The 26,091-nt window shown below is 47.5% G+C and overlaps 1 protein-coding gene across 1 annotated transcript in view; it reads left to right on the top strand.

Moving 5' to 3' along the window:
* Positions 1-26,091, top strand: part of CDC14A (cell division cycle 14A) — a gene marked incomplete at both ends in the record, with an annotated part of 169,007 nt that overhangs the window by 112,181 nt on the left and 30,735 nt on the right. Inside the window, 2 exons of the mRNA XM_080691478.1 lie at positions 15,812-15,899; positions 23,928-24,158. Of these exons, the coding sequence (XP_080547604.1) occupies positions 15,812-15,899; positions 23,928-24,158 (319 nt within the window). The remainder of the gene's footprint in view (positions 1-15,811; positions 15,900-23,927; positions 24,159-26,091) is intronic.

Raw genomic sequence — 26,091 nt, forward strand, 5'->3', positions numbered from 1 at the left:
AGTTTTGCTGGGTAGGAAATTTTTGGCTGGAAGTTGTTTTCTTTCAGAGTTTGGAATATGTTACTCCAAGCCCTTCTGGCTCTCATGACTTGGTTTGGGAAGTCTGGAGTGATTCTAATTGGTTTGCCTCTGAATGTCAGTTGGCCCTTTGTTTTTGTTGCCTTTAAGATTCTCTGCTTGGCTTCCACATTGGTCATTTTGACAATTATATGGCGTGGGGATCCTCTTCTCCGATCCTGTCTAAAGGGAGTTCTGTAAGTTTCCTGGATCTGTGTATCAACCTCTTGCTCTATATTTGGAAAATTTTCTGCTATTACTTCCTTGAAGAGATTGTTGATCCCTTTGGTATCACTTTCTTTTCCCTCCTCTATTCCAATTATTCTTAGGTTAGCTCTCTTAAGATTGGCCCATATTTCTTCAATGTCAGATTCCTGCTGTTGGAAATTTTTTTCTAGATTAGAAACTATGCATTCATTTTTGGATTGCTCATCTTCTAAGAGTGAGATTCTGTTCTCCATGTGTTCTAATCGGTTGTTTGTGCTTTGAATTGAGGCCTTTACTTCATTAATTGCATCCTTTATCTCTGTTTGGCTCTCTCTGAGTTCTTTTCGAAGCACCTCTATTATTTCTACAGTTATTTTCCTGATTTGATCTTCTAGAAATCTCTGATTTTCTGTTTTATCAGGTTCTGATGTTGTGGGGTTGTGCACATTCATTACTCCAGTGTTATTCCTCTTTCCCATGATTTTGGAGGTTTGTGCCTTCTCTGGGTTCTTCCCTTGGGTCACTATGGCTTCACTTAAGGTGCTCTGGATCTCGAGTCTGTATTATCTCAGACCCCACTACTTCTTTACTGTGTTGTATCACAGAGTCTCCGACCCAGGGAGTCGATAGAGGCTGCTTTAAACTATGGGGGGTGCCAGGTTGCACGTTCTCCTATGGTGTGATATCTCTGCCACCACCACTCCCTCACTGGGTCAAGTCCCAGGAGGCACAATACTGCTATTTCTCCTCTGTGGTCCGCAATTTGACTCACTGTTCTTGAGTACGCAGATGTAGCTGTACTGGACTCAGTGAATTCACTGCTGCTGCCGCCGCCGGTGGCAATATGGCGCCTCTGCCACGCCCTCGGCCATGAGGCTGGCGTATTTTTTCTTCTCTGGTTTTGTTTTCCACTCTGAATCCCTGCAGCGTGTGCTGAGCTCAGCCACTGGGAGCTTTAAATGCTGTCTGGGCCGAAAGATCCCGCCTGGTTGTTCCGCAGCGGCTCACCTGGCTTGCTGTAGCCGTCCGTTGAGTTCGCCGCTGCCGCCGGCAGTATGGCGCTGCTGCCGCCAGCAGTATGGCGCTGCTGCCGCGTCCTCGGGCGCGTGTGTCTCCTCTGTGGCCCTGAGCTCTGTTCTCAGTCCGCTTTCTCTCTGGAGCCTGGTGGTTTTTTTTGTTTTTCTGGTGATGGTGTTTTCTGGCTATGAAAGGCGCTCTTTTTGTGGTAATGGAGATTGGTTGTTAGCGGGACTCTTAAGCCCCGCTTTTCTCGGTCGCCATCTTCCCAGAAGTCCTATTTTTTATTTTAAAACAAGGTCTCACTAAGTTGCTGAGGCTAACCTGCGATGATCCTTCTGTCTCAGCTTCCCAAGTGCTGGGGTCATAGGTGTGTTCCGCCATGCTCAGCTCAATTTTTGACTTTGTGAGACTGGTTGATTTCACTTGGCATACTATTCTCCACCTCCATCCATTTTGCTGCTAATGATGCAATTTTGTTTTTCTTTATGGTTTTGTAAAATTCCATTGGGTGTATATACTACAGTTTCGTTCTCCATTTGTCTGTTGTTGGACACCTAAGTAAATCATTCCTTTATTTTGTGAAACAAACAAAAGGCATGGTTGGGCATGGTGGCGCACACTCCCAAATAATCCTAGTATTTGGGAGGCTGAGACAGGAGGATCACAGGTTTGCAGCCAGCCTCAACAGGCTCTCAGCAACTTAGTGAGACCCTGTATCAAAATAAAGAATAAAATATAGAATACCCCTGAGTTAAATCCCCAATACCCCCCTCCCCCAAAAAAGTTCTGTGAAGTAGTTTTGTCAGTATGGGGATATTTTCCAGAATCTCAAGCTGTTGTTGAGTAGGCCCTGCGCATACACTGAATAACCCAGGCCGGAGCTTTACTGTTGTCCACTTAGTGCAAGTTAAGAGCCCAGGCGATGCACTGGGCTTCCTTTTGTTTCTCATTGTGGCATGCAGATGGAATGATAACACTTCTCCACACCTACGATCATGGCTCACAGCTGTTGGCAGCTGGCCTGGTACCCTGGCTGCCCCAACCCTTGTCCAGGCAACTCCATTCTGGTCACTCTGGTTGAGAAACTTTGTTTTACAAAAATAATGGATGCGCAAATAAACATTCGTTCTGTGAGAGTGAGACACCTCCTTCCTCTCACTCTTATACCTTTTCAGTTGGTTGAAGGGCACAGTAATCGGCTAGGTCCGAGTGCTTGCTTTCTGGGACGCAAGGCTGGCTGGGGTTTTACCTCTTCACGTGCAGGGTTGATGCCTTTGCTCTCGCCACCTCTGTCCTCACGTCCTGATCCTGCAGAAGTTACCGCGTGCGGCTCTTGCCGCCAGCCCCTGTCTCTAGCTTCTCAAATCAGTGATCTATGCAGAATTTCTCACGGTTCCATGACTTGCTCTGAATAAAGAATATTTTGCTCCTGAGACGTTTAAGCCATTTGCAGGTCACCGTTATTACTGATTTCACCGAAGGGATTCCCTGGCGGGACAAGAGCATTGCCAGTGTAGGTAGTGATTTCGTGTGATCCTAGCCACAGCGCCATGTTGCTCATCTTGGCCATGTTTGTGAGAAAACACTGGGCCATTCTAGATGCCTGGCGTGGGCCCATCTTCATTCTTGGGCCTTTTGGGACACATTTTCACATACTGCCAGAGTGTTTTAAAAATCAAGTCCAATGATATCCTCTCCCCATTTTAAGTCATTCTTGGGCTCCATACTAACTGATAGCAGGGAGGAAATGCTGGCTGCTTACTGCGGCACACAAGTCCTTCTTGGCATGGACTTTTCCTTTCTGTCCACTCTTGTCCTTTTCCACTCCCTCCTCACACCCAAACCCTGCAGCTGCCCAGAGGGGAGCACCGAGTCATGCTTTTGTGCCCATGGACCTGCTCTTACTCCCCCTCCTGCCTCTGCTGGGCCCTTCTGTCTGCCCACTGCACTAACACAGTTGACTGTCGAGTCCCCTTGGCCTCGTGGACCTCATGCAGTGTGCTGTGGTTCTGTCTACACAGTTGGATCTTTCCTGCTCTCCGTGGGCACTTGTGGGCAGGAACCATGCCTCATTTGTTTTTATTTTTATTTTTTGTGGTACAAGAGATTGAACCCTGGGGCATTCTATCTCTATGCTACACTCCCAGGGCTTTTTATTTTTTTAAATTTTGAAACAGGGTCTCACTAAGTTACTGTATGCTGACCTCCAATCTGTGAACCTCTTGTCTCAGCATCTCAGCCGATGGGATTGTAGGTGTACAGCACCACGCCTGGCAGCAACTGTCCTTACTCATCTTTGTATGAATAGGTAACCTAGTTTGTAGTGGGTGGTCATTAGATGTTTCTGGAATGAAGGAACTAATGAATAAATGAGTGAACAAATACTAAGAACAGGACTATAGCACACTTCAAGATTTTTGTTGTTGTTTTGGGGTTTTTTGGTGGTACTGAGGGTGGAACCCAGGGGCTTTTCTACCTCCGGGCTATACTCCCAGACCTATTTTTATATTTTATTTGGAAACAGGGTCTCACTAAGTAGCTGAGGCTGGCTTTGAACCTGTGCGATCCTCCTATCTCAGCCTCCCAAGCGCGGGGATGACAGGCGTGCGCCACCACGCCCAGCACTTCGAGATATTTTATATGATCTACTTTCAGTGGAAAATGACTAAGACCTACTAAGGAGCCATTTTGGTATTACAGTAACACTCCAGGGAATAGATTTCACTATGGTAGATGACTTCTTTTTTTTTTTTTTTTTAGCTCTTATTTTATTTTATTTTTTTTTAAATTAATTTATTTTTTTAAATTGGTGCATTGTAGTCATATATCAATCACATTGGAGTACAAGACTTGAGAGGATATACAAGCACACATCATCCAATTAGCCCTCCTCCAGCCCCCGTCCCATTCCCTCCCCCTCCCTCCATCCCACACTTCTTTGGTGATTTACTTTGATACATTTGTTTATGTACCTCCTGCATTTTAAAGAGGCTCCGTCCTCCAGTATTACATACCCTCTGATTGGTCACATTAGTTGCTTCACTATAGGGCCCTTTCTATAGCTCAACCTCTTCCTGTTGCCCTTTTCCTCCTAGTTATTGCTGATTAAGAGAAGCGTCTGATTTATATTTTCTGCGATATTTCTCTGTGCATGCTGCGTTGCAAGTACCAATCTCACTCTTGATGGTCCCAGTAGTGGCCTGGCTACTCAGTGGACTGATCCAGACCTCGCTGGCTCACGCAGTGGCCTTGCCTCATGGGAGGACCCAGTTCTGGTCTCGCTGGCCCCTGAACCGGTCAAACCCCTAAGCTGGCTTTGGTCCCGACCTTAGAGGCCACAGGAGTGAACTTGCCTCACGCCAGGCTCCGATGCTGGCCATTGGCCCCTGCACCGGTCTAACCCCTTGGCAGGATTCCAATCCCGGCCTCGGAGGCCCCAACACTGGTAATGCCTCATGGCAGGCTCCGATGCCGGCCTCACTGGCCCCAGCACCGGCCTAACCCCTTGACAGGCTCTTATCCCGGCCTCGGAGGCCCCAGCACTGGTCATGCCTCAAGGCAGGCTCCGATGCCGGCCTCGCTGGCCCCAGCACCGGCCTAACCCCTTGGCAGGCTCCGATCCCGGCCTCGGAGGCCCCAGCACTGGTCATGCCTCAAGGCAGGCTCCGATGCCGGCCTCGCTGGCCCCAGCACCGGCCTAACCCCTCGGCAGGCTTTTATCCTGGCCTCGGAGGCCCCAGTACCGGCTTTGCCTCACGGCAGGCTCCGATGCCGGCCTCGCTGGCCCCAGCACCGGCCTAACCCCTCGGCATGCTCCGATCCCGGCCTCGGAGGCCCCAGCACTGGTCATGCCTCACGGCAGGCTCCGCTGCCGGCCTCGTTGGCCCCAGCACCGGACCGGCCTAACCCCTTGGCAAGCTCTTATCCTGGCCTCGGAGGCCCCAGTACCGGCCTTGCCTCACGGCAGGCTCCGATGCCGGCCTCGCTGGCCCCAGCACCGGCCTAACCCCTTGGCAAGCTCTTATCCTGGCCTCGGAGGCCCCAGTACCGGCCTTGCCTCACGGCAGGCTCCGATGCCGGCCTCGCTGGCCCCAGCACCGGCCGAACCCCTCGGCAAGCTCTTATCCTGGCCTCGAGGCCCCAGTACCGGCATTGCCTCAAGGCAGGCTCCGATGCCGGCCTCGCTGGCCCCAGCACCGGCCTAACCCTTCAGCAGGCTCTTATCCTGGCCTCGGAGCCCCAGTACCGGCCTTGCCTCATGGCAGGCTCCGATGCCGGCCTCACTGGCCCAGCAGCGGCCTAACCCCTCGACAGGCTCCGATCCCGGCCTCAGAGGCCCCAGTACCGGCCTTGCCTAACGGCAGGCTCCGATGCCGGCCTCGCTGGCCCCAGCAGCGGCCTAACACTTCGGCAGGCTCCGATCCCGGCCTCGGAGGTCCCAGCACTGGTCATGCCTCAAGGCAGGCTCCGATGCCAGCCTCGCTGGCCCCAGCACCGGCCTAACCCCTTGGCAGGCTCTTATCCTGGCCTCGGAGGCCCCAGTACCGGCCTTGCCTCACGGCAGGCTCCGATGCCGGCCTCGCTGGCCCCAGCACCGGCCGAATCCCTCGGCATGCTCCGATCCCGGCCTCGGAGGCCCCAGCACTGGTCATGCCTCACGGCAGGCTCCGCTGCCGGCCTCATTGGCCCCAGCACTGGCCTAACCCCTCGGCAAGCTCATATCCTGGCCTCGGAGGCCCCAGTACCGGCCTTGCTTCACGGCAGGCTCCGATGCCGGCCTCGCTGGCCCCAGCACCGGCCTAACCCCTCGGCAGGCTCTTATCCTGGCCTAGAGGCCCCAGTACCGGCCTTGCCTCACGGCAGGCTCCGATGCCGGCCTCGCTGGCCCCAGCACCAGCCTAACCCCTCGGCATGCTCCGATCCCGGCCTCGGAGGCCCCAGCACCGGCCTTGCCTCACGGCAGGCTCCGCTGCTGGCCTCGTTGGCCCCAGCACCGGCCTAACCCCTCGGCAAGCTCTTATCCTGGCCTCGGAGGCCCCAATACCGGCCTTGCCTCACGGCAGGCTCCGCTGCCGGCCTCGTTGGCCCCAGCACTGGCCTAACCCCTCAGCAGGCTCTTATCCTGGCCTCGGAGGCCCCAGTACCGGCCTTGCCTCACGGCAGGCTCCGATGCCGGACTCACTGGCCCCAGCAGCGGCCTAACCCCTCGGCAGGCTCCGATCCCGGCCTCAGAGGCCCCAGTACCGGCCTTGCCTCACGGCAGGCTCCGATGCCGGCCTCGCTGGCCCCGGCACCGGCCAAACCCCTCGGCATGCTCCGATCCCGGCCTCGGAGGCCCCAGCACTGGTCATGCCTCACGGCAGGCTCCGCTGCCGGCCTCGTTGGCCCCAGCACCGGCCTAACCCCTCGGCAAGCTCTTATCCTGGCCTCGGAGGCCCCAGTACCGGCCTTGCCTCACGGCAGGCTCCGATGCCGGCCTCGCTGGCCCCAGCACCGGCCTAACCCCTCGGCAGGCTCTTATCCTGGCCTCGAGGCCCCAGTACCGGCCTTGCCTCAAGGCAGGCTCCGATGCCGGTCTCGCTGGCCCCAGCACTGGCCTAACCCCTCAGCAGGCTCTTATCCTGGCCTCGGAGGCCCCAGTACCGGCCTTGCCTCACGGTAGGCTCCGATGCCGGCCTCACTGGCCCCAGCAGCGGCCTAACCCCTCGGCAGGCTCCGATCCCGGCCTCAGAGGCCCCAGTACCGGCCTTGCCTCACGGCAGGCTCCGATGCCGGCCTCGCTGGCCCCAGCACCGGCCTAACCCCTCGGCAGGCTCTTATCCTGGCCTCGAGGCCCCAGTACCGGCATTGCCTCAAGGCAGGCTCCGATGCCGGCCTCGCTGGCCCCAGCACCGGCCAAACCCCTCGGCATGCTCCGATCCCGGCCTCGGAGGCCTCAGCACTGGTCATGCCTCACGGCAGGCTCCGCTGCCGGCCTCGTTGGGCCCAGCACCGTCCTAACCCCTCGGCAAGCTCTTATCCTGGCCTCGGAGGCCCCAGTACCGGCCTTGCCTCACGGCAGGCTCCGATGCCGGCCTCGCTGGCCCCAGCACCGGCCTAACCCCTCGGCAGGCTCTTATCCTGGCCTCGGAGGCCCCAGTACCGGCCTTGCCTCAAGGCAGGCTCCGATGCCGGTCTCGCTGGCCCCAACACTGGCCTAACTCCTCAGCAGGCTCTTATCCTGGCCTCGGAGGCCCCAGTACCGGCCTTGCCTCACGGTAGGCTCCGATGCCGGCCTCACTGGCCCCAGCAGCGGCCTAACCCCTCGGCAGGCTCCGATCCCGGCCTCAGAGGCCCCAGTACCGGCCTTGCCTCAAGGCAGGCTCTGATGCCGGCCTCGCTGGCCCCAGCACCGGCCTAACCCCTCGGCAGGCTCTTGTCCTGGCCTCGGAGGCCCCAGTACCGGCCTTGCCTCAAGGCAGGCTCCGATGCTGGCCTCGCTGGCCCCAGCAGCGGCCTAACCCCTCGGCAGGCTCCGATCCTGGCCTCGGAGGTCCCAGCACTGGTCATGCCTCACGGCAGGCTCCGCTGCCGGCCTCGTTGGCCCCAGCACCGGCCTAACCCCTCGGCAAGCTCTTATCCTGGCATCGGAGGCCCCAGTACCGGCCTTGCCTCACGGCAGGCTCCGATGCCGGCCTCGCTGGCCCCAGCACCGGCCTAACCCCTCGGCAGGCTCTTATCCTGGCCTCAAGGCCCCAGTACCGGCCTTGCCTCAAGGCAGGCTCCGATGCCGGCCTCGCTGGCCCCAGCACCGGCCAAACCCCTCGGCATGCTCCGATCCCGGCCTCGGAGGCCCCAGTACCGGCCTTGCCTCACGGCAGGCTCCGATGCCGGCCTCACTGGCCCCAGCAGCGGCCTAACCCCTCGGCAGGCTCCGATCCCGGCCTCAGAGGCCCCAGTACCGGCCTTGCCTCACGGCAGGCTCCGATGCCGGCCTCGCTGGCCCCAGCACCGGCCTAACCCCTCGGCATGCTCCGATCCCGGCCTCGGAGGCCCCAGCACTGGTCATGCCTCACGGCAGGCTCCGCTGCCGGCCTCGTTGGCCCCAGCACCGGCCTAACCCCTCGGCAAGCTCTTATCCTGGCCTCGGAGGCCCCAGTACCGGCCTTGCCTCACGGCAGGCTCCGATGCCGGCCTCGCTGGCCCCAGCACCGGCCTAACCCCTCGGCAGGCTCTTATCCTGGCCTCGAGGCCCCAGTACCGGCCTTGCCTCAAGGCAGGCTCCGATGCCGGCCTCGCTGGCCCCAGCATCGGTCTAACCCCTCTGCAGGTTCCAATCCCGGCCACGGAGGCCTCAGTAGTGGCCTTGCCTCACAGCAAGCTCCGATGTCGGCCACTGGCCCCGGCGCCCGCCTAACCCCTCAGCAGGTTCCGATCACTGTCTCTGTGGTTATTATTTCAAAGGTTCCAGTTGTAGTTTATCAGATCTCTGCCTCCCCCGAATATTGGCCACTGGCATTGCCACTGCCTCCACCGTTTCAAATCCTTCCCAGGCTCTTTTTCCACTCTGAATGTTGTCCAGTGTTCCTAAGCATGCATGATGGTAGCATTCGACATTTGGTGTAATTTCTCCAAAAAAATATAAAGTTGGTAAGATCCGGTTTCTGCTTCTCCTGAATACAAGTCTCCACCACCATCGCGAAGAACTCTTTCAACACCGCATTTCTCCTTGGTCTCCGCTAAACTCTCTCCTTATATGTGATGTCTGAGATTCTTAACAATATAGAGAAATAGCAGTCCTCTTTCACGGAGAATTTTTCCATAAGTTCCAGTGCATTTAGATAAGTTTTGTCTGCATCTCCAGTGTCCTGGCATCCATAACGGCTTTCTTACCACCTCTCCGATATTTTTCTTTATCTTTTTCTATTCTGGGCCCGGTTTCTCCAGGGGTCTGGCGTGCTACTCGCAGTTCGGCCTGGGGCCCAGAGTCCCGCGACCCGGGCCCCATCTGGTGTGCCCAGCCCGCGACCCCAGCCCAGAACCCAGCGTCTTACTTGGCCTGGTTTCTCCAGGGGTCTGGCGTGCTATGCACAGTTCGCCTGGGGCCCAGAGTCCCGCGACCCGGGCCCCATCTGGCGTGCCCAGCCCGCGACCCCCGCCCAGAACCCAGCGTCTTACTGGGTCTGGTTTCTCCAGGGGTCTGGCGTGCTACGCGCAGTTCGGCAGGGGCCCAGAGTCCCGCGACCCGGGCCCCATCTGGCGTGCCCAGCCCGCGACCCCCGCCCAGAACCCAGCGTCTTACTGGGTCCGGTTTCTCCAGGGGCCTGGCGTGCTACGCGCAGTTCGGCCGGGGCCCAGAGTCCCGGGACCAGGGCCCCATTAGGCGTGCCCCGCCCGCGACCCCCGCCCAGAACCCAGCGTCTTACTGGGCCTGGTTTCTCCAGGGGTCTGGCGTGCTACGCGCAGTTCGGCCCGGGGCTCAGGGTCCCGCGACCCAGGCCCCGGTAGATGACTTCTTAAAATGTTTCTTTCTTCATTAACCAGTCTGTGTTGCAAGAGCTAATTTTCTTTCCTTCCTTCCTTCCCTCTTTCTTTCTTTCTTTCTTTCTTTCTTTCTTTCTTTCTTTCTTTCTTTCTTTCTCTCTCCTTCTCTTTCTTTCCCTCCCTCCCTTCCTTTTCCTTCTTTCCTTCCTTCTTCCTTCCTTCCTTCCTTCCTTCCTTCCTTCCTTCCTTCCTTCCGCTTTCTCGCTTTCTCACCTCTCTTTCTTTCTTTCTTTCTTTCTTTCTTTCTTTCTTTCTTTCTTTCTTTCTTTCTTTCTTTCTTTCTTTCTTTTTCTTTCTTCACTTGTTATTGTAATCAAAGACCAGGTCTGCATGTAACACGCACTTAGTTTACTCTCGGACCAGGGACTGTCTCCAGGTTGACCATGGCCTTTATTGTATGAGGAGGTTCTCAAGTTGACCAGGTGGTATAGACTCCTGATTTTGCCCATCAACACGTCCTTGAAGAACCAGTGAAGGTTGTTAGGTCTCCCATCTGAAGGAGTCGCCTCTGGTTAATGGCAGGAGTCAGAATTGTTGAACCATTAAAGTATGATGTCGGAAGGCTTTGCTTTGGATCAGAATCCATAGAGCAAGCTGGCTGGATCCCGCTCGACCTGCCATCTTGTTCATGGACTGTAGACTGGAAAAAATGCGAACTCCTGCTGCAGGACTGGGGTGAAGCAAGCCCCAGAAGGGCAGGTATGTGGTTTGCCCTAACCACCTGCAACAGTGATAGAGACATTTCTCCCACGTGACTAGACCATTAGAAGAGCTATTAGAAGCACCCGCCTGGAGCCATCCTATAGTATTGCTTTCACTACTCAGAAGCCACAAGATTACTCCATTCTGACCACTGCAACTGGGAAAGTGGAGGGACCCGGCGTTTCCACATCTGCTAATAAATCACACCCACTGCTAGTTAAAAATCATGTTGGTTTAGTCTATAAAACCTTTTGAGGTCTACCCTGTCCTAGATAATTTCCCATGTTTTTTTTCTTCCCCTTCCTCTTTAATTATTATTTGGTCTCTGTCTTTTCTTTTACTTCCAAACTTCCCGAGAGAGCAGTCTCTATAACTAATTACGGTCTGGCTTCTACCTTTATGATTGCAACACAGGAGTTAGCAAAAACAAGTGTCTGTGCTTGGTGTTCTTATTTGATTTTACTCTGTGGTCAGACTCTAATTTGGAAACTCGTTCTCCCTCCCTAATGTGTAATGTGCTGTCTCTTGCTCTTCCCCTCCTCCTCCCTCTCTCTGGCTTCCTTTCCCAAACTGTCTTGCAAGTCCTCTGTCTCCTTTGGCCCGCCCTGACTCTCTGCTGTTCTCTGTGGCCTCTGGGTTTCTGGTCATACACACTTTCCATGATGAGCACACCTGCTTTGAAGTTTCAACAACAGTATATGCGCTGCCGTCCCCAGACCGTGTCTCGAGCATTACAATGGCATCAGTAGTCATGGACAGGATTTTGTTCCCTGCTGTGGTATCAGCAGAGGTGTTTGCTGGCTTGGACTGTTGGGACAGCCTTTAAATGTCCCTTCTCCACTCCCACACCTGTCTCTTTCCCTCCTCCAGATGTTGCTAGCAGAGGCTAAGCAATCATCCACACGGGACACTCCCTCTCTCCCTCCACCACATCGCCTCTCTCAAAAGCACATCTAAATGAATAATCTAAAGTTTAATTAGTATTTAAAGCCAAAGGGCATGGAAACTTAATTTGAACCAAGCAATTCAAATATTTTCTTTTCTTAAGCTCATAAGTACTTGTCTTTACTGCATATTTTTATTTTTATAACAGCTATACTGTCAATACTGATCAAGAAGTTAGGGAAAGCTGGACATGGTGGTGCATGTTTGTAATCCTAGGATTTGGGAGGCTGAGACGGGAGGATCCCAGCTCTCAGATAAGCCTCAGCTACTTAGTGAGGCCCTTTGCAACTCAGTGAGACCCTGTTTCAAAATAAAGAATAAAAAATAGGGCAGGGGTGTAGCTTTGAGGTCGAATGACTCTGGGTTCCATCCCCAATACTAAACTAAACAAAACAAAAAAAAAGTAGTAGTAGTTAGGGAAATACAAAGAATATACTTTTTTTTTTTTTTTTTTGGTGGGTTTGGGAATGGAACCCAGGGGCATTCGACCTCTGAGCTACACCCCCTGCCCTATTTTTTATTCTTTTTTTATTTTTATTTTTGGTGGTACTGGGGTTCCTGGAAGCCCTTCTACCTCCGGGCTACACTCCCAGACCTATTTTTTATATTTTTTTATTTGGAAACAGGGTCTCCTAAGCCACCGCGCGCGGCTCCTGTCTCCGCCTCCCAAACACAGGGATTACAAGCGTGCGCCACCACGCCCGGCCAAAGAATATACTTCTTAAATGAAAATTTAAAAGGACATTGTAGTTCTATCTTCTTCGTTTTTGATATGGTCTTTGTGGCATCGTTATGCCTCTCTTGTACTTGTGGGATGGCCTTTGTCAAAGTTGAGTGTGACTTTTCTTTAATGGGTAAGAGGCATCGGCAGTGCCCCCTACTTCATAGGGTGGCCTTGCAGATCGAGAGGCGTGGAATAGAGTAGTGCCCCAGGGGGGTGGGGATCTGTGTGTATTTGCTGCTATTATTATCACTGTTACTTGTTCTTGAACTCCTTAAAAGCACAGAGACAATGCTTTTTATTTTTTATTATTTTAAATGTGACACCAAATTATAGTCCTTTTAAATAATAAAGGCTTAGTAATTTTTTTGGGGGGAGGGATACTGGCAATTGAACCCAGAGATTCTGCAGGAATGGCAGTACCAGGTTTTTTAAAAAACTGAAACAGGGTCTTGGTAAGTTTCTGAGGGTCTTACTGTTGCTGTGGCTGCCTGCCCTCGAACCTGCAATCCTTCTGTCAGAGCTTCAAGTACTGGGAGCCCAGGCATGTGCCGCAGAACCTGACTCAGCAAACGTTTGTGCGAATGCCGAGTTGTACTTCAGAGCATTTTATTCATGTTGTCTGAGAAAACACATATCAAGAGAAGGAGTTAGTTTCTTAAATGTCAGCCTCAAGGACTATTTTTTCCCATCTTATTGTAAGTTTATTACAATGAGAAATAGGTTGAATATTTTTCAGTGTTTGAACTGAAAAAATTTTCTTTGACCATTACAACAGAGGGACATATGTATTCTTTAGAAGTTATAAAAGTTTGTGCTTTTATTTATTTATTTATTTATTTATTTATTTATTTATTTTTCGGTACTGGGGATGGAACCCAGGGGCATTCTACCTTCGAGCTATATCCCCAGCCCTATTTTTTCATTTTTTATTTTGAAACAGGGTCTCACTGAGTTGCAAAGGGCCTCACTAAGTAGCTGAGGCTGTCCACAAACCGCAGTCCTCCAGTCTCAGTCCCCCAAATGTTGGGATTACAAGTGTGCACCACCACACCCGGCCTTTCAATTTAAATTATATTTTAAGTGCCAGAGAGTTAGCTTTTTAAAAGAAATTTGTTGAATTGTTGAGTTGTGTGGGCTGAAGAATCCTATAGTAAAGTAAATGATCTCAAATAAATACATCAATTGAGGAGTTCAGACTTTTGGGTTTTTCTGATAGTGTAGGACATCTATAGTATTTCTCAGTAGTATTTGGTGGGTGGTAGGCTTTACGTTAGAAGAGGCTAAATCATCTCTTAGATGTTTCTTTACAAAATGTGGTAGGGTTGGAAAGTACCTCCAGTTTAACTTCCTGTGTGATCTAGGTTTCTTTGAAGTGTGTGCGCTTACTTAGAAAAATCAATTTGTGTCATTTTATATGTTTTGTTATTCATGCATGTTAGAATTTGAGTAATTCACTGTGAAAGAGTGCACATAGCTGGACTTGGTGACAAACTCTTGTAATCTTGGTACTTGGAAGGCTGAGACAGGAGGATCACAGGTTTAAGGCCAGCCTCAACAACTTAGTAAGGCCCTGTTTCAAAATAAAATTAAAAAGAGTTATGGCTCGAAGGTAGAATGCCTCTAGATTCAGTCACCAGTTCAAAAAAAAAGCACATAATTAATTTCAGAAGTTTATCAAAGTAAATTTCTGTTAGATCAGTTAGAAGCTGTAACTTTCGTATTAATTTTGTTTTCAGATTTAAGTCCAAGACCTGAATGTCTTTGTTTATTCCATTAACTTTACCTGGCTGCTAAATATAGCCCAGTATTATCTAATGTTTATCTTTTTGGGTAGGAAGATTTGTAAAAGTATTCTTTTGGTTTTCTGAGTGAAGATATTTTAGTGGCCCCTTTCTCCCTCTTGTATGGCAAATTATAAAAGGTTACTATATAATCAAACCCATGTCTCTATTCCAAATAAACAGATATAGTACTATTTATTTATTAATGTAGTTTGGACATTTGCAAGGTGGCATCTGAAGTTTCTTTTGCAACTTTTTTTTTGTAATTGGAAAGGTACATCCTCAATTTTTTTTTTTTTTTTTTTGCAGTACTGGGGATGAAACCCAGGGGCATTCTACCTTTGAGCTACACCCCCAGCCTTATTTATTTATTTATTTTTTATTCTTTATTTTGAAACCAGGCCTCACTGAGTTGCAAAGGGCTTCACTAAGTAGTTGTGGCTGGCCTTGAACCACGATCCTCCTGTCTCAGCCTCCCAAATGCTGGGATTACAAGCGTGTGTCACCACGCTCAGCGGTACATCCTCATTTTAACAATGAAGATTGTATAGCCATTTTTTTTTTCATGGAAATGGTAATGGGCAATAGCAATAAAGCAGTGGTCAGAGATTTCCTTGATGATAGTATTCTAATTTACTTAACAAGTATTTGTTGAGTTTTTCCAATAGAGTGCAGACTCTATTTGGCTCAGATTCCTACCACTGAGACCTTCGTAACACAGTGGAGCAAAGAGCCTTTTCTGTGGATTTTCATAGATATCCCGGATGGAGGCTGGAGGGTAGGGTGGAGGGAGGCACAGAGGAGACAGAAGAGGCAGTGCATACATTTTGTGCCTGGTGCAGATGTCTCCCAGTTAGCTGCAGTATCTTGGGTAACAGCCCTGTTCCAGTATCTCATGGGTTCAGAGGCACACAGGGAAGGACAGAAAATGGGGGAGATGGAGTAGTGAAAGGTGCTTGCCCCCCCCACCCTTTGGCCTTCAGGACTTTTTTGAGAATCCTTTAGAGTGCGTAGACTAGAGGCTAAAAATTGATGATCAAAGTCAACTCACTGGTATGTTTTATATGATTTTGTAGTATTTTAAAACCTAACTAAAAAGAGTCAATATTTTAGAGGTAGAGAGATTTCAGGTGAAAATCTAGTTGGACCATATTCAGCCACACTGAGTCAGTTTTCCTGCGGGGTGACTCCTTAGCTCCAGGGGAGAAGCACCTGCCTTGGCTGCTGACCTTCATTTGGGCATGCAACTCCTGCAGGGGGCCTTGGCTGACTCTGGTGTGGGGTGTACCATCAGGGCTTAATGACCTCTGTGCCTTCCTCCTGCCTCCTCTGGCTTCAAGTCAGCATTTACAACAGATGTCAACCATAAAAACAGAAGATTTTGAAATGTCCTCATCATGAACCTCATATAGACTTTTGTTTTCATTCTTTAAAATTTGTTTACCATGTTCATGGAAAGTACCTGTATTTCTCATATTCTATTTCCTTCCTTTATTTTTTTCCTGGGACAAGTAGTTGTTTTTTTTTTTTTTCATTTTATTTCATTGCAGAGTGACTAAGCAAGAGACAAAATGATTTTAATCAAACTACCTCTACCTTAAACAAACCAACTATTTATGCAGTCTAAACTTTCCATAGTTGAAATAGAAAAATTTCTCAAGTGAATTGAATTCATAAATAGCATTTTGAGAATTAGATGTATGTTTTCATTCTAAGCTATATTACTTTGTCTTCATGTATATCTAATTAGTCTGATACTAATAGTGTGAAAGCAGTTTTATTTTTAAGGCTCTTTTAGATTGTATGAGAATTATAAAATATTTTTCTTTTCTTTTCTCACAAAATCTGCCAGCGAGTTGAAAATGGTGACTTCAACTGGATTGTTCCAGGAAAATTCTTAGCATTTAGTGGACCACATCCTAAAAGCAAAATTGAAAATGGTAGGTTTTTCTTTCCTTTACCATCCACAAATTTATTTTAGTGTCTTTCTTTGATTTCTAAATTTCCTCTGATGACCCTTCTTTTAGTAATATTCTGCTGAGAGTGTTTATTCATAATATAAAAAATCAAATAGTAGTAACCAATGTGTTAAATGTTAAGCTTCCAGCAGGTGGAGTTATAACCACTATTTTAAAACTAACATGCTTTTAGGTTGCCACAGACAGGATGTTCTCTTTACTTGACTCAGTTATTTGAGAAGAATCCAAGAAACAAATTGGTCAAACCAATAAACAGATTGATGAATTCTACTAGGGGCTTTTGACTCATTTGTCTGTAGAGTGCTGTATATCAGGGTATTCTTTGAAGGAACATCACCCTAAGTGCTGCTGCTGCTGACAGCGAAAACAACCTTAAAGGGTGTATTCATCTCGAGTCACCCCCCCATGCCATTTTGGCATGGGGCGGTATTTCTATTTTCTGTATTTCTATTTTTCTAATAAACTTTTTTAAATCTTAAAAAAAGAGAAAACAACCTTAAATCATTGTTGAATACTTACTACATGCTAGTTTCTAGCTAATCAAAGCATTATCTCAGTTAATGTTCATGTAACTCTGCGGCATAGATCTGTTATTTCCATTTTACTGAGGAAGAAATGGAGGCTTATAAGTAGGGAATTTGCCCAGGGTCACACAGTAGGCAAAACTAGTCCTATTTAGTTCAGTTGTGACAATAAGTAACAATTTTCTAGCTTACAGCAGTGCGACTACTTATTTGTAGCTTATTTATAGCCATATTCATACATATTCAGGAAAATAAAAAAGCAAAACAAGTGAATTTCTTGAATGAAACACGATTAGCTAGCTGAGTTTTGCCATTGGCACTTGATTTCTACTTTTTTATTTTCTCATCTTTTTACTTTGCCTGGATGATGCATAAATGATAAATGCTAATGGCTGAAGATGTTTATAAATTTGAAAAAAATATCACTCATGAACATAACAGCTCCTGCTTTGCTCTCCGTCTGGTCATACAGTTTGTTAAACACGGGTTTTCTAAGGGAGCCTACTTTGAAACACCTTGTCTAGATTTACTCTTTTTTTCCTTCATCATACCATCATCTTCATTTCTTCTAAGATCTAGTTTCATGGTGTATTTTCATTTACTCATTTAGATTTGGAAATTTGAGTTTCCACAAAATATACTTTTTTATATCAGTGGCACACCTAGCAGGGAATTCTACCCAAATTACATTTTTCTTTTCTTGTATTCAGGCAGTCTAGGTCTACAGAGTTAAACTAACAAAGAGGAAATCTCCATAGAGAAGCCAGGGTTGGGTCTTCTCAGCCATGGTTTGCTACTGAATCTCTTTATTCTCTGGACTTTGACTAATTCACCTCTGTCATGTAGGTTGTCAGGAATAACCTGTGAGTGCTTGTGCAAGACAGGATTGATTAAACCTACCTTCTTTGTCAAATGATCTGATTCAGGCCCAGGAAATTTTTAGTAGGGGTACTGTTTCAATAGTGACTTTGTTGTTGGGTATTTGTTTGGCAAAGTCGAACGAGTTTTGCTGTTTGGGATTGATGTGTTTTACTAAGTTATCTTACAGAGAAGATGGGAAGTATAATTTAAAAATCATTTAACTATTTTTATAGAGCTAATGTGCCTGTTTATTTTTTAAAAGGAGAAGAAAATGCAGACGAAATAAAAAGAACATAAAAATGACCTGTAATTCTACCCAAGTTTATTAGCTTTGCTAGTTGGTGGTGATATTATGGGTGGTTTTTAATATCCTCCATCTGCTTCTCTTTACTTGTACACATATTAACTCTCTCAATGTAGTGATACACTGCATATATCCATGTGTTTAGACGCAGTTGTAAAATATTATTATTTTACCAAAAGATAATCACTGTCTCAGTCTTTTTTTGCCAGTTAACATATCATGGACTTTAACATGGCAGTAAATGTAGACATATGTTAATCATTTTCCAAGACTGTATTGTCTATTATCCCATTATATGACTGGCCCATAATTTTGTTAATTTATTCTGAATGAGATATAAGCTGTTTACAGTTTTTACTTTTTAAAACCTTCTGGCATACATATTAATACATCTATATGCAGTTCTGGTTTCTTCTCTAAATTCTTATTAATCGAATCACAAGATAAAAAAGAGGGGCATATTTTGTGTAATTATTTTGGGGGTGCTGGGTATTGAGTATAATTCTTAATTTTTTTTTGGTGTGTGTGTGTGATACTGATACTGAGGATTAAACCCAGCTTCATTCTACCTCTAAACTGAACTCCCAGCCCTTTATATTTTTATTTTTTATTTTGAAACGGGTGTCAATAGGTTGCTGAGAATCTCTTTGAGTTGTTGAGGATCTCAAACCTGAGATCCTCCTGTTTCAGTCTCCCAAATACTGGAATTGCAAGTATGTACCACCATGTCCAGCCTGGCCTACTCTTCTAATGAGAGAAAACTGGCCTCAACATCCCGGGCAAGTTGAAGCTGGGCTCCTCTGTCCCTTAACTTGGCTGTATGCACTTGAGAGAGCACCGCGACTTCTTTGATCATCAGTTTCCTGTGTATCACACTGAGGGTGGGGGGAATGTAGTCCACATGGCAGCCTCTAGTGAGGATTACAGGTGCCGGGTGAAGGCCTTGGCAGGGTCGGGTGCAGCACAGTTACTTATTCTTATTAACCCATCGTGTCCCATCATCCCAGATGTGGAACACCTACAAAAACCTAAATTGGGCAACAAATATACCACTTATGGCAAACCTGTAAATAATTGTGATGTTTTTAGAGCTCTATTCTTTTGAGAAAAGTAAGTTGAAAGATTGGAATGCTTGAAAAAATACCTATTTCCCTATATGTACATATATATGAAAATATATAAAGTATATATAAGGTATCGATTATAATTTTCAACCTATTTTAATGCACCTGCATCCACTTTATTGAAATGTTCACAGAATTGAAAACTTGGAACTTACTGGGTTAATGAGCTTAATCAACATATTTTATATCGTCCTACTCTGCTTACCCCCTTTTGCAGTTTTTGCTTTTACTTATGATTAGATGGACTAGTCATTTTTCTCTACTGTTCTTCAGTTTCCTAACTTTAAAATGAGTGGCTGGAAAGAGAAGCATTTAAAACCCTTTAGTTCTGAATCCCTTTCAGGGTTGAGTCAGACCCACCCCCAAGCTGAGCCTGCGCCTGTGCCACAGCACCATCTAGTGGCCAGGTGGAGTAAGGGTAGAATGAATGCTCCATCAGGAGGTTGTTAGCCGGCTGGAGGAGTCCCAGGACATGGTACACATTGTGCAAAACTGGTCGCCGGGAAAACCATCCAAATATATTGGTAATACCCACACACAAGTGTTGAGAGATCATAGGAATTTTTTTTATTATTTGTTGGTCATATACTTTGGAATTATTATTTGTTGGTTATATACTTTGGAATAGTGAATAGTGGTTTTGTTTTTGTTTTTTTTTTTTTTTTTTTTTTTTTTTTTTTGCGGGTCTGGGGATAGAACCCAGAGGCATTCAACCTCCGAACTACAGTCCCTGCTCTATTTTTTATTGTTTATTTTGAAACCGGGTCTCATTGACTTGCAGAGGGCCTCACTAAGTAGATGAGGCTGTCCGCGAACCGTGATCCTCTGGTCTCAGCCTCTCGAATGCTGGGATTACAAGCGTGCGCCACCATGCCTGGCTTGGAATAGTTTTAAGGATTAAAAAAAAAAAACCCACAAAAAACACAAAGTCTGCTCATTAGCTCTGGGAAGCACAGAGCTAATGTTCATATCATGTTTTCTTATTTGGAGGCTTAACAAATGAAGTCTCCCTTGAAATCAGCCCAGCACAGGTGTTGGACTCTGATGGCCAGTGTTCACATGCTGACTCTGCTTCTAAGTAGCTGTGGTGCATGGGCCAGTTAACTTTCCAAGTATTGGTAACTTGAATAATTGTTGGGTTTAATGAGATAATTCATGTGTAGCACTCAGTATAGTGTCGGGCATACAGTAAATGTTCAAAAAATGTTAGGTGCAATTATAATTATTTAAATGTTCTGTTGTATTTCTACAGTTTTGATCTGGTTCAGTGCCCATTTCTCAAAAGCTATCCATTGTTTCTCTTAGTCTGTTTGTGCATATTAACTAAACGTTCCACTTACTCCTGATGGGAATTTGTATATTAATTCCCTTGCCTTGGTTGTAGAGGGGAAGGGGATGGACATCAAACCAAGCAGCCACCGTCATGGAGTAGGAAGGCTCCCAGAAACCCAAGGGCAGAAGGTTCTCAGCATTCAGGGTATTCAGGGAAGGTATTCAGGGAAGGCTTCCCACGTGTTTGGAGTCCTTCTCCTTTACGTTCATCACATAATAGAAAAGCTCTATTTCCTCATGCCAACCACAGCCCTTATGCCTCTTGGGCTATAAGTTTGGTGATGGGAAATAATTCGAACAAATAAACCAACTAGGAAAGCTTGGCATGGTGGCGCATGCTTGTAATCCCAGCATTTGGGAGGCTGAGACAGGAGGATCACAGTTCGCAGACAGCCTCAGCTAATACTTAGTGAGGCCCTTTGCAACTCAGTGAGACCCTGTTTCAAAATAAAGCATAAAAAAATGGGCTAGGGGTGTAGCTCGGAGGTAGAATGCCCCTGGGTTTCATCCCCAGTACTGCAAAACAAAACAAAACAAAACCAACTAGGAAAAAAAGACTTGAATTTTGCAAGTAGAAGAGGATGTGTTTTCTTTTTGTGTGTGTGTGTAAATTTCTGTTTCTACCCAGAAGATGTTAAATAACCTCTGTATTTCCTGTTTGCTTATAAGCAGCATGGAATAGCCAAGTGGGGTCGCACATGTTCCCAGTATTTGGAAGGCTGAGAGAGAAGGATTACAGGTTCAAGGCCAGCCACAGCAATTTAGCAAGACTCTTTCAAAAAAAAAAAAATATATATATATATATATATATATATATATATATATATATATATATATATGGCTGGGGGCAGGGCTTGGAGGTAGAATGCCCCTGGATTAAATTCCCAGCACACACACACACACACACACACACACACACACACACACTAAAATAAAAGGGAAAGAAAAGTAAAGAAAAGCTCAGCCTATGAAAATTACGTGTCTGGGCTGGGATTAGTTTGGCCTGCCTTCCAATTCGGCTTTCATCTTTTGTGTGACCTTGTTCAAGGCTTTCAGTTAGGGCTCTTGGTTACAGGCCGTAAAATGAACTCTGGTGAAATTAGCTAAAGCATTTATTGGCGTTTGTTGGGTAGCTCCCCAAACTCCAGGGGAATCCTGGAGAACTAGGCTCAGAAAATGCCCTAGCTCCAAGGGAGATAGGGTGGCTGTAGAGTCCAGGCAGGAAATGGGAACCACACTAGGTATTCCAAACAGCAGGGATTTAATACAAGGAGTTTGTTACAAAGAAGACTGAAATGTAAAAAAAGGTAACACTGAAGCATCCAGAATATTATATTTTAATAAAATCAACCACAGGTAGTGCCTTTAAGGCTGGAGGCAAAAAGGGACACAAATGGACTCACTTAGGAAGAGCCACGTGGCGGGTGCTCAGAAGAGCAGGGTGCACAGCTGCTGTCTGTCTGAGGGGAGCAGACCTTGGGGCAGTACGGCAGGCTGGTGCTGGTTGCTCTGGCCGCCCCTGTGCTCTGCCGCTTGAGGAGAGACCAGCAGGAGGACAGGCAGAGACCATTTCTGCTGTCTGTGGTGCCTCCTACTGTTCCATCTATAGGAACCAGCTAGAACGGTTGTCTGGGAAACATATGGACCCCAGCCCCAGCATCACCGAGCAAGGGTATGAAAGGTTTGGCTTGGAGCTGAGAGCAAGGGAAGTGACGTGCACAGGCAGGATCCGAGGTAGCAGGAAAAATGGACGAGGACACAGTGCAAAAACGTTGCAGGCTGTCGCCCTTGAGTCTACCATCATGAAAAAAATCCTAATAAAATATTTCAATCATCTGTAGACTGTGAATCCACAAGTCCCGAATGGGTTCTAGTAGGGGAGTTGGTGTGCTTAGAAATGAGCTGCCCTTGGGGCTGCTAGGCAAGGCCTGCGGTGGCCAAAGGTCACCTTGGCTGGCTGGCCAAGACTAGGTGTGTGGTTCAGTCACTCTGTGACTCCCAGGAAGCTGGGATGGCAGGTACGCCCTTGGGGTTGAAAATTGAACACTTCCCCCCAAAGAGAATATCCATCCCAAAGTTAATTTTTAAGTTCCCTTTTCAAACTGAAAGTTAATATTTAAACTAACAAAATATGGTGGGTATTCAATGTGCTTTAATTTTCTTTTTATTTATTTATTTGCGGGTCTGGAAATAGAACCCAGGGGCATTTGACCTCTGAGTTACACCCCCTGCCCTATTTTTCATTCTTTATTTTGAAACAGGGTCTCACTAAGTTACAGAGGGCCTCACTAAGTAGTAGCTGAGACTGTCCGTGAACCGTGATCCTCCGGTCTCAGCCTCCGGAATGCTGGGATTACAAGTGTGTGCCACGACGCCCGGCTTTTATTTATTTATTTTTGATGGTACTGGGGATAGAGCTCTTCTACCTCCGGGCTACACTCCCAGACCTATTTTATATTTTAATTGGAAACAGGGTCTCTTAAGCCAGCGTGGCTGGCTTCGAACCTGTGCGATCCTCCTGTCTCCGCCTCCCAAGCGTGGGGATTACGAGTGTTCACCATCATGCCTGGCAGTGATGTCTTAAAATATGCGTACATTGCAGAGTGGTTAAGTCAAGTTGAACATGGGCATCACCTTATGTATTTATCTTTTTTTTTTGTGGTGAGAACACTTAAAATCTCTCTTAGTGACTTTCAAGTATTTAATAAATTAGTAACCATGTTGTAGGTCTCTTGGATTTATTCCTCCAGTTTAACCGAATTTTTGTATCTCTTGACCAATATTTTCCAGTTGGTAGTTTGTTAATCTCTTAAATGGAGCTAGCCTTTTTTTTTTTTTTGGGTGATACTGGGGTTCCTGGAAGCTCTTCTACCTCCGGGCTACACTCCCAGACCTATTTTATACTTCTTTTTAATTTGGAAATAGGGTCTCTTAAACCAGCAAGGCTGGCTTCGAACCTGCCTGATCCTCCTGTCTCCGCCTCCCACGTGCGGGATTACAAGTGTGCGCCACCACGCCCAGCGGGGCTATCCATTTTAACAGGGTGTTTTGAGAATTCAAAGAGGAATTATATAGAATTGTGGTTTAATCCCAAATCTATTTTGTGGAGGATTGTGCTAGATTAAAACCATACACATGGCAGAAAAAGACCCTTTAACTATAGTTGCAGTGAATTTGTTAAATGAAAACTAACATTCAAGGGAGAATAAGATCACCAAGAATCATTCCAAGTTTATTGTGCACTCTTTGGATACTTTACAGATAACTTTGGGTGATAGGAGAAATATGTTACCAGGGTTTTTTGGGGGGAGGTAGTACTAGGGATTGAACCAAGAGGTGTTCTATTTCTGAGCTACCTCAGCTCAATTTTATTTATTTTTTAAATTTTTATTTATTTATTTATTTGGTGGTACTGGGGTTCCTGTAAGCCCTTCTACCTCCGGGCTACACTCCCAGACCTATTTTTACATTTTTTAAATTTGGAAACAGGGTCTCCTAAGTCAGCGCGGGGCGGCTGGCCTCGAACCTGCGCGATCCTCATGTCTCTGCCTCCCAAGCGCGGGGATGACAAGCGTGCGCCACCACGCCCGGCTAGAGATTGGGATTTTTAAATTTAATGAGCTGTTTCCAGTACTTGGAGAACGTTTTTGTTTTTGTTTTAACCTCTGGTGTTTACAGTTGAGCAGACTTTCATGGGCTTGCCGCAACCTTTTGCAATCTTGTGAAATATGTTCTCCTTGTGAGTTCTCTTGAGATCAACCCATTTTTACTGTTGAAGGTTTGGCGTTTCTGGGTTATGTAAGTTGAAATATGGCTTTTGCTTACAGATCCTTTTCCCCTTTAGGGTACCCTCTTCATGCTCCCGAAGCTTACTTCCCTTATTTCAAGAAGCATAACGTGACTGCAATCGTGAGGCTGAACAAAAAGATTTACGAGGCGAAGCGCTTCACAGACGCCGGCTTTGAGCACTATGACCTCTTCTTCATCGACGGCAGCACGCCCAGCGACAACATCGTGCGGAGATTCCTGAACATCTGCGAGAACACGGAGGGCGCCATCGCGGTTCACTGCAAAGGTGCGTGCCAGGCCACCCCAGTCGCCGAGCTTCCAGGAGAGGGCAGCCAGGACCCAGCCAATAACGTGAAACCACCACCCAGTGACTTAGAAAACGGTGAAATTGCCAGGCGTGGTGGCGCACGCTTGTAATCCCCGCGCTTGGGAGGTGGAGACAGGAGGATCTCGCAGGTTCGAAGCCGGCTCCGCTGGCTTAAGAGATCCTGTTTCCAAATAAAAATATAAAATGGTCTGGGAGTATAGCCCGGAGGCAAAAGGGCTTCCAGGAACCCCAGTACTGAAAAAAGAAAGAAAAAAAGAAAACAATGAAATTTACCGCATCAGAAAACTGGACCGTGGGCCCATTTTAATAACGGCTTACAAAAGAGGATTGCTAGGGGGTGTGACTCTCTTGACGGGGCGCGTTTTCTGACTTCGGCCTCTCCAAGCCCAGGTGCATGGCCACGGTGGGCCACAGTGCGGGGAAGTACCAGCAGCAGTGTTCTTGGGCTGGCAGGAACCCCTTTAAGTAGGTAAAAGTGTCAAGAGGCAGGCCGGGTTAGTTCCCTTTCTCCTTTCCTTTCAGAATTGCTCATCTCCTCTTCATCCTCTTACACCCCCTTTTTTTGTTTGTTTGTCTTTGTGGTACTTGGAATGATGCCCAGAGCCATTCTACCTCTGGGCTACACCCCGAGCCCCCTTTTTCATTCATTTGGAAACAGGGTCTTATTAGGTTGCTGAGAGTTTTGCTGTATTGCTGAGGCTGGTCTTGAACCTGAGATCATCCTGTCTCGGCCTCCCAAGTACTAGGATTACATGTGTGTGCCACCACACCCAGTTTCATCTCTAATTTTAGTGCTTCTGTTTTATGAAATCCAACCACCTTGCCCCTCTTCCGCTGCTGGCATCTTATTTAATTTTTTAATTTTATGTGATACTGGAGATTGAGCTCAGGGGCATTCTACCTCCAAGCTACACCTCCAGCCCTATTTCATTTTTATTTTGAAACAGGGTCTCACTAACTTGATGAGAGTGTCACTGGTTGCTGAGGCTGTCCTTGAACCTGCGATTCTCCTGTCTCAGCCTCCCAAGTACTTGCACGCCCCACCAAGCCCTGGTGGTCTTTGACATCTTAAAACCGTGTCTTCCTTGTCCCTTGCTAGGGGGAATGGGCTAGCTCACTTACCAATACAGTGACTATTTCTTAGGATGAACTGAAAGATGTGGTTGTGTAAGTGTATCTCAGGGTGGAGTTGCTCAAAAATATGACTTGTGGTGTTGTGTTGTGTTGTGGTGTTGTCACAGTGAGAAAATAAAAATACAGGATGCCCAGTTAATTTGTATGTTATATGAACAATGGATTTAAAAATATATATATGTTCCAAATGTTACATGGAACATGCATTCTGTATTTTATCTGTCAACCCTGTGTCAGCTGCTCAGAAAAGCGTGAATGGCATCGACTCTAAGCTTAGTTGTTAGACTCTAAGAAGGCTCAAATTCCACTCGAGACGTTCCAGTCTGGTGGCAGGTGTTTTACTGGGGTCTTTGATTTCAGTGACGAGAAGTCACTGGGATGGAGCTGTTACTCACGTGCAGTTCTCACCCGCGCCGCTGGGTGGTGCTGTTCGCGTGGTTTTGTGCCTGCAGGCCGGTTTTGATCCTGTTTATGCTAATAAGCTAGTAGGTGTTGGGGATGGTACTGTTCTTTTCATCTGCCTAGTGCTGCTCAAACTGCCTTATTCAGACGAGTGTGGCTTTGGTTCTGACAGAAATTAAAATACCATTTTGTAGGCCCTTGTTTCTATGTTTAAGATTTGAGTAGGTGGCGGTACTTTGCTGAACATGTGAGCAGCAACGGGAAGCCGCCTTTCCCCAGAGCCGGGAGCCATGCGGGGAGGCACACGTGGCGGCTGATGGAGTTGGCTCCTGATGCCCGGCGCCAGCCGCCGTGG

This window comes from Muscardinus avellanarius (genome assembly GCF_963383645.1).
Source record: "Muscardinus avellanarius genome assembly, chromosome: 3".
Taxonomy (NCBI): domain Eukaryota; kingdom Metazoa; phylum Chordata; class Mammalia; order Rodentia; family Gliridae; genus Muscardinus; species Muscardinus avellanarius.